This window comes from Carcharodon carcharias, chromosome 20 (assembly GCF_017639515.1).
Source record: "Carcharodon carcharias isolate sCarCar2 chromosome 20, sCarCar2.pri, whole genome shotgun sequence".
Classification (NCBI taxonomy): domain Eukaryota; kingdom Metazoa; phylum Chordata; class Chondrichthyes; order Lamniformes; family Lamnidae; genus Carcharodon; species Carcharodon carcharias.
In genome coordinates this window covers 4,960,322-4,974,936 of record NC_054486.1, presented here as the reverse complement: position 1 = coordinate 4,974,936, position 14,615 = coordinate 4,960,322, and the positions used below count along the sequence as shown (strand labels likewise).

Below are 14,615 nucleotides of genomic sequence, written 5' to 3'. Positions count from 1 at the left end.
AAATAGGTTTACACACCAGAAAACCAGGTCTGCAGGTTAACACTGGGATCACTCATTCGTTGTAAGGATTTTTTTAAAAAATAGATCTATATAAAGCCAGGATTTTATTGTATTTGAACCGCTATAAAGTCACTGCCAATCTACAACTGATTATCCACATGCCCCATCCGCCATCATGGATCTAAGATGACTGATAGCAAAAGGATCAGAGCGAATGATAGAGACTTTGATGGAATGGACGGATTGGAGAAGTTGGTCACAGGTCAGCCGGGAGATGTGGCTTTGGAGAGCGGGGTGGGTGCTCGGGGAGCGGGCTTGCGGTGCCAGCCAGACTACAGCAGCACCCCCCCACCCCCCCCCCCCCATTCCTTTACCGGCTCCCCCAGATCCCTCAGCCCTCGGCCCCTGCTCCCAGCCGAGCGCTCGCACAACGAGAGGCAGAGCAGCATCGAGCACCAGACACACCAACTCCAAGTTGTTCCCATTCCATCACATGCAAAAAGCACACTGAGGCTGGAAGACGTGGTGGGAGCATTGGAAAGGGGTACAATGCCACCAATCAATCAATACTCAGTCCTTCATTGCAGCACTCTGAAGATTATTATTTTGCAAACTGCGATTGCACCCTCGGAGATAGAAAGTAGTCCCGCGTCTCTTCCCACCCCCTCCCCCCCCGCTCTACTTTAATTCCCTTTCTTGAAAGGATAAACAAACTTGCAACAACAAGAGAGAGAGAGAGAAAAAAATATTGACGTACCCGCCTTGCTATGAGTGCTGGGTGCCGGGGGTTTGGATGGTGGTAGGAGATCAGGAGCTGGGAGGGTCGGTGGAGTGGGGCGGGGGGGTGTTGGTGGTGGAAGGAGAGGCGTTGGTGGGGGGGGGGGGTGGTTGGGGGTGGGTGGGGGGGAAGTGGTGCCGGCGGTGATGGGGTCTCCTTCTCGCCTCCCGCCCTGGGATTGTAACCCTCCGCGGGAAGGAGGGGGAGGAGGAGGAGGCGGAGGAGGAGGGGCAGCGCTGATTGGCTGGGGGCTGGGCCGACGCGCAGGCGCGCCGCGGGCTCTGATTGGGCAGTGAGTGAAAAGGTTGCAGCGAGTGTTTGGAACCGAGCGGCCAGGGGCCGGGATGAATTGTGGCAAGCTGGCTCGGCTCGACGTGTTTTTAAGAACATGAAGTAGTGGCTCTTTTTTTTTTTTACTACATGAGTTGCCAGCGTTTGCGATTGCGGTCCAACTGTGCTGCTGTAATTTTACCTGTGTGTGATGTTGGACATGGGAGATAAGAAAGAAGTGAAAATGATTCCGAAATCGTCGTTCAGCATAAACAGCCTGGTGCCCGAAGCGGTTCAGAGTGACAACCGTCACCGATCTGCCCCTGAAGAGCAGGACAAAAACATTTTGCCAGCGGTGGAGTCCAAGTCTGAAAATACTCTCAGCAAAAGTGAGAACAGCTCGGCAGAGCCGCCCTGCTCGGAAGAGAAGGAGAAGCAGGAAGACAAGAAGGCCGACGGGAAGGAGGGAGACGCCGGCAAGGAGGGAGAGAAGAAAAATGGCAAATACGAGAAGCCCCCGTTTAGCTATAATGCCCTCATCATGATGGCAATTCGGCAGAGCCCCGAGAAACGCCTCACGCTCAATGGCATCTATGAGTTCATCATGAAGAATTTCCCTTACTACAGGGAGAACAAGCAGGGCTGGCAAAACTCCATTCGGCACAATTTAAGTCTGAACAAATGTTTCGTGAAAGTTCCGAGGCATTACGATGACCCGGGGAAAGGGAATTATTGGATGTTGGATCCATCTAGTGACGATGTCTTCATAGGTGGCACCACCGGCAAACTTCGTAGGAGATCCACAACATCGAGGGCAAAGTTAGCCTTCAAGCGGGGAGCGCGCCTCACCTCGACCGGACTGACATTCATGGATAGGGCGGGCTCCCTATATTGGCCCGTGTCTCCCTTCTTGTCCCTGCATCACCCCCGAGCGAGCAGCACCTTAAGTTATAATGGAACCACCTCACCTTATCCCAGTCACCCGATGTCCTACAGCTCGGTGTTAACTCAGAACTCGCTGGCAAACAACCACTCATTTCCAACATCAAACGGCTTAAGTGTAGATAGACTTGTTAACGGAGAAATCCCTTATGCCACCCATCACCTAACGGCTGCAGCCGCCTTGGCTGCTTCAGTGCCGTGTGGTTTGTCTGTTCCGTGCTCGGGGACATATTCGTTAAACCCCTGCTCGGTAAATCTCCTGGCAGGACAGACAAGTTACTTTTTCCCCCATGTTCCTCACCCTTCAATGACTTCTCAAAGCAGCACTTCAATGACGGCCAGGACAGCATCTTCCACGTCTCCACAGGCGCCTTCAACTCTCCCCTGTGAGTCTCTAAGACCTTCTTTGCCAAGTTTCTCCACAGGACTTTCTGGAGGACTTTCTGATTACTTCACACATCAAAACCAGGGGCCCTCTTCAAACCCTCTAATACACTAACAAATCCCTTCGAAAAGACTGTAAGTTAACATTTTACACACATTTGCGTTGTAAATAATTCTCAAAAAAGCCCAGGTATTTTTATTCAAGTCCCCATTTCTGTCTGCATTTTGTCAAATCCCGTAGGGTTGTTTGTTTATTCAATTTCTGCAATGTGCAATTTGAGGCGGGTTAGATAGCAAACCACTAGTTAAATTAATGTAGACTGTGTATTTAAAATGACTACATTCCAACTAAGTTTAAATTAGCTCGGTTCCACTTGTCCACCAAATGTCTATGTTTGCAGTATTAGAAGTTACCTTTGTTGGTGGCTGCTGATTTCAACATTGGCGGAAACATTTTACACTAAAAATAATCGAAATTTAAAGTTTGATTTGTATTTCGTAACCTTACTTAAAACATGCCTAACCTTTCGGTCATTTTATCCATTTGGTTACAAAATGGTTCATGTTTACTTTTAGACCAAAGACGGGGCTAGAAATGCACTCCTTGTTTAAAAGAACAAGTACTTTGAAAATAATTCCTATTTTCCAGTTTACAACACTGCCTGCAAAGAATCAGAAGGGGACACAATTGATGATTGCCTTTAGTTTGTGTTGTGCATAATTCGATGTATGTGGTCACTAACAGTTCCCTTTTCATTTCTTTATGTAAATGTAGTGAAATGTGTAAACCTATTGTACTTAAAGGATAAATTTTGCGGACGTGTAACTTGTGTTGCTTAAATGCCTCATAAATTCCTTGAGTGATTGTTAATGTCGTCTCTAAATTTCATGATTGTGATATTGTGATCATATGCCCGTGTTGTCACTTAAAATGTTTACTATACAGAAGGCACCGAAATAAAAAAAATAGGTTACATTCAGAAATGTTGACATCTTGTCCTCTTCTTTATCACCGCTAAATGCAATAGCGATCCGCAGTAATATTTTTTTTTTAAATGGGGACTTTCATGCCTCGTGCATTCCTGTATTCCATCAACATGAGAGGAAAGTCTACTAGAGTTGTAGGCAATGAAAGTCCGCGTTATGTGGGCCCAACTTATCCTCTTGTAGTCACCCATGTTTAACCTGGATGGATGGTACAATGACTGAGTTAGGTTCCAGTTTAATTAACATTTTCAATTTTATACGGGCAAAAAAATAATTGTTACAGTTCTTAATAGATGTTACACATTCACACAATCTGCCTTTCAACGTTCAATTTTCAGCATATTACAAATTAGATATTTCAAAATGAACAAGAATAAGTTAGGAATATTTTTTAAAGCACTACCTATCAACATTTATTTTCACTGTCGGTGCTATTCCTTAAATCATTTGTCCATCATGTGCCATTTATTTAAATGATAAATCACCCAGAGCACGCTGAGATGCATATTTTAAAACAGTGAGTATAGTTGTGCCATGTTTTTGATGTAAACGCTAAATCTGGTTTCACTGAGCATGAACCCTGTCCTTCTACAACCATGCTGAAGAGTTTGAAACAACGCAGTCTTCAAAAGACACATTAATAACCCAACTCACCCCACAATAATGCATATAAAATCTAAAAAAAAGGGAACGACCCACCAGGAAACTTAGTTGAAAGTTTATAAATTAATATTTTATTTGCTGAATTATTCTAATAATGGTGAACTATTATTTGCAAAATTACATTGAAGTGTAAGACCAATGAGAACAAATGAATGTTAGAGCAGAAGGTTGCCCAGTGTTACCTGTACTTTGGACATCTTGAAGCTTCAGAAACGGAAGCGGATTATTAAATAAAATATTTAGTATAAATGATAGCCTGTACCATTGAATGCCATGTACATTTATTATTTCATTTCAGATTAAATGAATTTATACAGCGATCCTGAAACTAATTCTCTTGGCATTGTGACTTATCACTAAAAGTATTCAAGCTCTCCATGACAATATCTGGGCTCGGAAGATTCCATATTGTGTGGGAACTTTTACTAACACATTTCTGGCAAATTCGATCCGCCTGTACTCCTGCGCGGGGTGCTATCCTTATTTGTTCTTCTTGTATCACATTAAATATGCCCACGAGTAATGCAAGAAGGCCAATGCCTCACACAATAGGCCCGAAGGAGAATCAATCTGTGCTCTAGATGTTATCGCTGCAATGTTAAGCGGGGTTATGGGGAAGAAGGAAGTGTGTCTCGTGAATTAAATACAGCCAAATTTCTATGAAAAAAGAAAGGATGATATGCCAGGCACTATTGAGGGGATCTATTAATAATATTTTTTTTTTGCCTGCTAAAGGAACGTTAAGGTTAATTTACATAGTGGCAAGACGCAGTGACGTTGTCTGTTATTGGTGCCGCTGACTGCTACATACGTGTTACGGAGAAAATATCCGCGTTTCTTTCCTCAAAGCCGCGCTCCGGGACTAGAAAATAAAGTTAATCTATCTGCTGATAAATATGCTGTGTACAGCTTATTAGAAAATTAACAAAACGCATAGTTTCTTTATTGAGTGCTGAATATTTTACTGCAGCAGAATTTCAAGGCACCTCGTGCTTTTCAGACCTGTGGCCCGGTTACCTATTTAACCTCAATGTAACTTCAAACAGAACAGTATACAATTGGGGAAAAGTGTAAAAGTTTTTCGTAAAGTGTCGTTTTACGGAATGAAGAGAGGAACATTCTCCTGTCTTACCTCTGAACTGAATTGGGACGAGGAGCCGACCAGTGTCTTGCGTTGGGTAAGTCCACAATTCTACCTCTTTCTGTAATTCGGCTCGGATTGTTTGAAACTTGTGTATGTGGATATTGCACCGCACAGTTTTTATTTCATTGTTTTTCTTGAACTGTGATTTAGACTCTGGGACTAAGACGTTAGTTTATATAACACTCGAATCACCACCACGATTTTACAGAATACATAATGTGAAGACTTTATGCTAGCTCCACATTAAAAAAACTGCGAATTTGCGGTACAAATTTTCACAGGGTATTTGCAATGATGCCAGAATAGGCATCCAAATGCTTTTATGATTACTTGTAGTCATAAATGAGTTTTTATTAATGTGTAAACCTGCCCCAGGATCAACGCAGGACTGAGCGATTCAAACAAAAGGGAACGGTGTATTTAATATCACAGTTGAATTACTATCCTATTGCCAAGTTGCTGTGTGTGTGGACGGATTGGGAGGGGGGACTGGATCCCGACAGTTTTTCTGCTTGGCTGTGATTGAGGGGACATCCAGCCTGAAACCACATCAGATCTCCAATTACCTTTGCACTAAAGCACACCAAACCCAGTGGCAGGCCAAGTTAAAGAAATGCAGTCATGTTAAATAGACGCAAGGAGGTTACCTGATGCTCTATGACGCCGAGATAGCTCTAAATTTTAGAATGGAACATTCCACAATGATCAGAACAATACCTCTTAACCAATAGTTTCAAAGTACAATATATTTTCCATGGTGAAATCATTCGTTTCGAACGTAATAGTTTAGTGTACCCGGTTGGCTAAATGCCTCGAAATTATGATGAAATGACTGAGGGAAAAAAATCAAAAAGCGAAATTATGCGTTGTAAATTGTTCCTGTTAATGCAATGTACCGCAAAGTGGAAGCATATCAAGTATAAATGTGGGGTTTTTTCACACAAGTCAAATGTAGACCAGAGTTTATTATTGCACGGATTTAGATGAGGAAAACCTTCACTTAGAATATGAACTGAATCTAATAACTGGTGTGGAAGGTGATGTACAGGATCCCTGTCTAATATTAGGGGTAATGCAGCAATACTTTATTGTCAGCTCTTACAATGGGAGGCGATTCTTGGGACAATACGTCGAGGATTGGTCGAAATCAGTCATATAATTTCCGATTGTTCTAGACGAAATCTAATTAATCGCAAAATACAATCTCAACAGTCGAGAAAAGAATATTTTTTCCAGCATTGTGTTCTCTTCGAAAACGTTTCAGTTTATTCATAGAGAACAAGTAATGCCTTGCCCTCGGTTGATTTCTATTTATCTATCTCCTAGCTCCACAAGCCTATGTTAGGGGAAAAAAAAGAGACAGTTTTGACTACTTAGCAAGGTGTTTTTATTTGTTTGATTAGTTATTTAACCCGCTTTAAAAGGAATTGTCTCTGATAAATCAGGATCGAAATTTCGGCTCGACCCGTTTGGGTCAAACGTGGTGTTTGCTGGGTTAGGCAAAGGTGAAGGTGAACATCATTAGCGGTTTTAGGATGTGTGAATGGTGCCAGAGGGCGGAGTTCTCGCGCACTGTAAACTTTACAGGCCAAGTCTCACTCCAATTGTCTGGAAACAGATGGCAACGGCATAGAACCGGACCAAGAGTTTAGCCTCAATCACCTCATACTAGGTAGGTAACCAGTAAAACCAACAGTGGAATAAATGAAATAGAGCAAAATGCTACTAAAAGGAAACACATATTCTCTATCCGCGATAACTAAAATGTTAAACAAATAACTTCTGATTAAAAACAAAACAATCAGCGCCCTCAATTTGCATACGTTTGATTTTCTTTACGGAGGCTATTCGTTTTAATTATTTGATTATTTAAATTTCAAAGTTTTAAGCAAACTTTAGATGAGTCACTTGTATGTAATATTTTATTAACCTGACATATGGTAATTGGAAACAAAGGAATATAATTAGCGCCTATCTAAAAGGATCCACATATTTTCCAGTAACATTTCTGTGCTGTTACTGAGCAGCCTTAAATTAGTTTCTATTTATCTCTCGATAAATATTCTGCAAATTGTTCCTTCATATTAAATTTACGTGTAAATGTGTTAGAGGACATTCAAATCACATATTCCATTGTGAGGCGGTTACTGAATACATGAAAGGAAAACATTTAGCGAAAATAAAGTATTGACAAAATATGTAAAACTACACAATACCCAAAATGGCGCTTGAACTTATTTCATATGTCATCATAAGGTTAAAATTATGTAACAAAATGCCGAAAAGATGTTGATTGTTGTGATGTTATATCTGTGCAGAAGGCCATTGTTCTTTATTGTGTTTCACAGACAACATCAACCCCATTGTCTTTAGATTATCTTCATCGACATTTCTGGCGCAAGTTTTAAAAGCTCCTGTGTTTGTATTCAAAATATAAAAATTCTCAATTCTTTGAAATGACGTACGGCGCATGTGTGTAGCTTGCACCGCTATAGTTAGTGAAAGATGTGAATGTAAAATTTATCACTTGAAATTAATTTCAAACACTATGTTAGTGCAATAAAAAGCGTTCTCAAGTGATAATTGTAATTAAAATGCAGGTTTGCATTCTCCATCGCGTGGAGTGTTATCGAAACTCTTTACCTCCCTGTACATTTGCAACACGTTTAGCAAAACTTGAGATATTTCACATTCACTAGAATACAATCCTGCGTGTTAAGCATGTCGGGTTTATATTCTAAGTATTTTTTTACATCTCCAAGGATAAATGATAAACATATATTTTAGGTTCTATACATTCAGGGCTCACATTTAACAGCTTTGGCGTGAAATTTAGCTATTTACTGTTTCGGCGAGGTAATAGGTTAAAACGTAAACTTTAGTTTGCCTTTTTTTAACAGCTGATTAACAGCACAGTACAAAAGATTCATGTTAATCAAAGAACGCAAGATTTCAGTCCATCACACTTACATGATTCTTTATGTAGAGATTGTAAATAGGGTCATTTCCCATATTATCATTTATGCTTATATATAATATGCAATATCTTCAATTCTGACCGAGGTACAGTTCAAAATATTATAACTAATTCATCTCTATATTATTATAAAAGTTAATATCCATTTGCCGATTGACAGGCCGATCTAATAATCTGGAAAATAAACGTTTTTTTCAACCCACTTATAAAACGTTATGCGGCTGATATAAGGAAATTAATGTATACAGATATAATAGACCATAAATCCGTTGCTGGTACGCTAAACAAAAAATGTTGTTCTGTTATCTCCCAGAATAAATGTGTTTGCAAATGCGTTTATTTGCGTACGGGCGGGCTAAACAGTTAAATAGTTGGGTGCAATTGTTCCTCGCAGGCTGGGCATCGCGTGAGTTGCCGATCTGGTCTTGGAGATTAACGTTATTGATTGTGACAGGTCACTGTTTGCGGTGCTTTGCTGTTGTGAACTCAATCTAGGCAGTATTTTGTTCAATTTCAACACACAGCTAAACACATTTCACTGATAAGTCATCTTAAATCCCGAGACATTTTCACGAAAAGCTCAAACTGTTCTTTTTCGGTCTGGTGAAGAGTTTCAGCACAGAAGCCTGACAAGTCTTCACGTTGTCCATTTAACATCAGAAATCACAGATGTTGCTTGTGATCTAATGTATGCTAGAAATGAGAACGCGGATTAAGCCGCCAGAAGACAGATAAGTTTAGCTTCTTTTCCTCTTTGATTTTCTTTTGACAACCGCTAACCTTTTCAAAAGGCAGAAGTTTTATCACGAAGCGAGTGGTAGCGTGGGGGCGCTGTTGGTAAAGCAATGAGGGAGTCTCTTTCGCTGTCTGTCTAAATCTCGCTCTTTCTTCCCATCTCTCGCTTTTCTTCACAGCTTGTGTCTGTGTTTCAAAAACATAATGCGTGTATTCGATTGTCTTTTGCACATTACGCATAGGCAGCACTGCCGGCACGATGCGGGTGCTCTTCTCACGGGCCTCCGGAGTTGTCGTGTAAGCCCGAAGTCAGGAACTCGACTTGGCTCCGGAGAAAAGAGTGGGCTCACTTCCTCTTCGCTCGGAGCAGAATCGGGTCCCAGATTTACACTGGCAAACCTCAGCGCCTGGAACACGCCCGGTAGCGACCCGTGCTATAATAACAAGGTGGATATGTAAACGCTCAGAAAGGTGTCGGCCGGCAGACTTAGCAGACATCCCATGTTCACTCAAAGAGGAGCTCATGTTTAAATCACACGCTTCACTTTCCAAATTACCAAACATGTTCTCTTTGTGATCCTCAAACGTATTTAAATAAATAAAATATATTGTTTCATCGAGTTACTTGGATAGTTGGCAAAACGAAAATAATTTAAGGGATAAAAATTATCGAAATTTTGCGAACAATTACCTTACCTTGGAGAAACGATGGGCAAAGTTTGTTTTTAAGCAGTGCGTGTATCCATTAATCAGTTGAAGCTGTATATCTATTGGGCTTGCTATGATAAACGATAAATTCTACATCATTTGGGAGTGTAAACATGTTTTGGGTATAACTGAAATAACATTTATCGGCGCAGATTTATAAGCTTAGGTTTAATACCTCCTTTTCGTTGAATTTCTGCTGTCGCTTAATATTTTGACACCCGGAATATCTATCGGATATCTTTCAGGCAGTAGGACTTTTCATAATATAACTACTTTTGATCACGCAGGCGTTGCGAAACTCTTTATTGTTCTGCAGATAAAGTCCGCCAAACAACACCATTGAGCTTATTAACAGGGAGCTTAAACGTTTGATACATTTTTTTTAAATCAAGCCGCCTTAAGGATAAAATTCTTTGTGCGTCGAGTCATGGGAAGATACAATTTAACTGTACCTCATATCTCTAACCGCTCTTAAATATTCAATTGCAGTTTGCCTAAAATGGGCGCCTGTGTGTGCCCAAACCAAACAGGTTATTGGTGCATGATTTACAAATGTGCCCAGCAGCAGCAAACAATGGCTTTCACTCCAGGGATTTGATTTGAAAAAAAATAATGAACCTGGGATTTACCAAATCTCGGTGCACCGACTGACTCTACAATAGAAAATGACGTGCAAGATATTGGACGAACATTAACTTTGATTCGGAACGCGGTATTTCAGATTCAATCTAATGTTCCCCTTAAACCTGAAAGAATCAGTTTGGCCAACCTTTTTTACTTAGTTTTTACTTAGTTCTGTTGAAGGGTCATTCGGAAACGTTAACTGTATTCCTCTCCGCAGATGCTGCCAGACCTGCTGGGTTTTCCTAGGTATTTTTGTATTTGTTTTGGCCAATCCTCACCTCTGTATCTTCCACAAACTCGCAAACCACGAAGCGGCCGCCAAGACTCTGACTACTGGAAACAACGCTGTGATTTTATATCATTAGCAATAACAGTCTGTTATAGACATAGAACTGTTCATGTAGGGAGGTAGAAAGAGAAAGTCGTGTGTACATTAGGAAATTATTTCAAAACGCATAAGGGACATAGACCTTATTATTTTAGCAAATAAATAAGATCATTTCCAGTGGGCTCGATGTCATTAAACACAGGGATCTTGTTTGCCCATATTTAGATATTTCATTAAGAAGGGCGAAGTGAAAGATTATTTATTTAGTATAAGTAACTGTAGGTATGATTTTATAGACTCTGACGTTGACGAATAACTGAGAGGCTACAGGTTATCCAGTGAAGGAGCCGCCCGTGTGTACTGCTTACACCATGGAGAATTCTGGACAGTGGAAATGCCCAAACTAACCAAATCATTTTCCTCAACGGAATTAAATACCCAAGAAGAGCAGTAAAGTATTTGCAAGGCTTTTTGTCACGTGAAGTAAACAATTTCCTTGCATGTTACCGTCCAAATGTCAAATCCTCTCAGGAAGCACAATGTCAGCTATTGAAGTTGCGCAAAGTTCACACCTCAATATTTAATATAAAATGCTGGTAATTGATTTAACAATTACACTACACCTTGTCTTTGTGCATTAGCAGTTGTATCCTGTCAGTTTTATAATAATTATCTCCTACGATTCATTTCAATTCCCCCTTTCGCTAAAATTAATTTCACAAATGAAGCCAGGTTTTCCCCTTCTCTTCTGAGAGACAAGCCATTTTCCAAGCTCTTTAAAAGTGGTTCCAACCTATTTCTGTGTAACCATGTTCTATTTTATTAGACATTACTTCTGAAACAGAACAAGAGAAATCAACATTTTAAAGGCAATTTATTTTGTTCTGAAAACGACCTTAAACATGAAATAGTTCAATTTGTAAAAGAAAGTTATGTAAATATTCTAGGCCAGAATAACACCCCATGTTTGATTGATGCCAATATTAAACCATTATTTACATCGTGTAAATACGAATTGACTCCTCTGATATTATTTGATGTATTTAGGAAATTGAGAATCTACTCCTATGTAATTACATTGTGGAAACCATTTGGGATTCGGCGAGAATTTATTCGCGGAAGCGTGTAAATAACGTTCGATTCCGAATGGGAAACTAATGTGCATCAACCCTCGGACTGGTGCACACAATTACAGGCAGGATTGTTGAAAAAACACCAAAGCTCGCAATCAACCTGATATATATTACACTCTTGGCAAAAAAAAAATCATTGGAAATAAATTTCCGCTGAGAAAATTCACATTGACCAAATACCGAATTTAAATACCAAAATTCAAGTATTGCTAACGAATTGTTTGAGTTGCGTACCTCGTGATACTTAAATTTATTATTGAAAAACAACGCCACAAATTGTATGCTCAATAAGGGGCGATCGTATAGAGAAGAAATAATTGTTGTTTTCTCTCAAGCTTATTGTAAATTACTCATTCATCTTGGTTAAAATAAACTAAAGCTAAAACCGACTTTGATGTTTAAAATACGTTCAAAGTGCTAAAAAAAAACCCCACTGTTGATAGCATTGCGTAAACATGTCAACCACACATTTAAAATGAGTCATTTATCAGAAATTGGTCACAAATTATACAAGGTTTAATTTGTATTGATTTGCGTGTTTATCTATTTGTGAAAACTTTTATGTAATTACCTACATAGTCATTGGCTTGTGTTAACATTACCGTATTGTTTTGAAACAATTTTCTTATAATCTCAGAGAAATTGTCATATGTGCATTTTAAGAATCTACTACATCGGTAGTAGACTGTTAAGGGCACTTGTAAATATCGATAGCACTTCAATCCAAATATACAAATTTCAAGCGGACAGTTAAAATCCAAATAATTTTATGTGAATTCTTTGCCCTTGATAAGGAGTGTCGCCTTAAAATATTTGCACCGCCCATTTGCAAACCCCAAACAAGTAATAAACAGTGTTTCCACTTAAAAAAAAAGTTCACTTGTCATTGCGCGGGTGATAATAATGTTTGGTGTTAACAGACGGTCCATGCTTTCTGCCTTGTATTTGTTGTTTAATCACCAATCGGAAACCTGCATCATTTTACTTCAGTTCCGTCACTTTAAATATCTTCAATGATCTTAGTGTTTGTTTTAAATGACTAGTATTAATCGATCCATTCATTCGCTTTGACGGATTTATAAATTGCCAATCTAAGCATATCTTTCTCGAAAGCATCCTGAAATCACTCTGATGTTGCTCTGTAGTTTATTGAACTTAAAAGCTGAAGGTAGGGTGATTTTTAATGTTTAACCTACTTCGCAATTAGTATTAACATTGAGCAGTTCAGAAACAGAAAGTGTCACTGAGAATATTTGATTGCTAAACTGTTTCAGTGTATTGCAGTTTCTGTGCTAACTGTTATATTTTAGGGTTAGGTTAATTACTCGAAATACTACTTACACACAATATCAAATTTATGTCAATAATAGGAAATGTAGGCAGTGTGTGTATCTGCCTCCTGTGTATATCTGTTTCCTGTGTGTGTCTGCTCATGTGTTCATCTGACCTTGTTTGTGTGTGTACTGCCCCTGTTTGTGTATTTGTGTATCTGCCCTGTGTGTGTTTGCCCCGTGAGTATCTATTTTCTGTGTATATCTGCTCCTGTGTTCATCTGCCCTTGTTTGTGTGTGTATCTGCCCCTGTATTTGTGTACCTGCCCCATGTGTGTAGTTGCGTATCTGTCCTTTGTATGTGTGTATCTGTTCTGTGTTTGTATCAGCCCCATGTTTGTATCTTTTCCTGTGTCTACCTGTCCTGTGTTTGTGTGTGTGTATGCCCCTGTGTGCCTCTGCCCCATGTATGTGTGTACCTGCCCTGGGTGTGTTTGTTTGTATTTGCCTCTTGTATGTGTGTATCTGCCCATGTGTGTGTGTATGTGTGTGTGTTTATCTGCTTCTGTGTCTGTGTGTATATCAGCCACTGCATGTATGTGTGTGTGTGTATCTACTCCTGCATGTGTGTATGTGTGTATCTGTCCCAGTGTGTGTATCTGCCCCAGTGTGTGTGTGTGTGTGTTTATCTGCTCCTGTGTGTGTGTATATCTGCCCTTGTGTGTGTGCATGCCCCTGTATGTGTGTGTGTATCTGGCCCTGTATGTGTGTATGAATATGTGTATCTGCCCCTGTGTGTGTGTGTGTGTGTGCATGTGTGTGTACATCTACCCTGCATGGGTGTATCTGTGTACCTGTCCCTGTGTGCCTATTTCCCCCTGTGTGTGTATGGTCCTGTGTGTGTGCATGTTGATCTGCTCCCATGTGTGTGTATCTGCCCTGGTATGTGTATCTGCCCCTGTGTGCACGCGCACGCGCGCGTGTGTGTGTGTATACTTGTCCTTGTGTGCATGTATCTGCCCTGTGTGTCTCTGTGTGCATATGTATGTATCTGCCCCTGTGTGCATGCCCTTGTGTGTGTGATTATCTGCTCATCTGTGTGTGTATCTGCCCCATGTGTATATCTGCCCTTGTGTGTGTGTATCTGCCCTGTGAGTGTGTATCTGCCCCTCTGTGTGTATCTAATCCTGTGTGTGTCTATGTCCCCTTGTGTGTGTGTATCTGCCCCATTTGTGTGTGAATATGTGTGTGTATCTGCCTCTGTATTTGTATCTGCCCCATGTTTGTATCCTGTGTCTATTTGCCCTGTGTGCATATATATCTGCCCCTGTGTGTGTCTGCCCTGTGTATGTGAGTGCCTGCCCTGTGTGTGTTTATGTGTATTTGCCCCTTGTATGTGCATGTCTGCCCGTGTGTGTGTGTGTGTGTATGTGTGCACCTGCCCATTATTGTGTGTATATATGCCACTGCGTTTGTGTGTGTGTATCTACCCTTGCATGGCTGTATGTGTGTATCTGACCCAGTGTGTGTATTTGCCCCTGTGTCTGTGTGTGTGTGTGTTTATCTGCTCCTGTGTGTGTATATATCTGCCCTTGTGTGTGCATCTGCCCCTGTGTGTGTGTGTGTGTACCTGCCCCTGTATGTGTGTGTATGTGTGTATCTGTCCTGTGT

General features: G+C 40.5%; 1 protein-coding gene across 1 annotated transcript; it reads left to right on the top strand.

The window, feature by feature from the left end:
- The first annotated feature begins 1,259 nt into the window (after positions 1-1,259).
- Positions 1,260-2,489, top strand: foxg1a (forkhead box G1a). The gene has a single exon (XM_041215181.1). It carries the CDS (start codon positions 1,260-1,262, stop codon positions 2,487-2,489), a length of 1,230 nt encoding a protein of 409 aa, XP_041071115.1.
- The last annotated feature ends 12,126 nt before the right edge of the window (positions 2,490-14,615 follow it).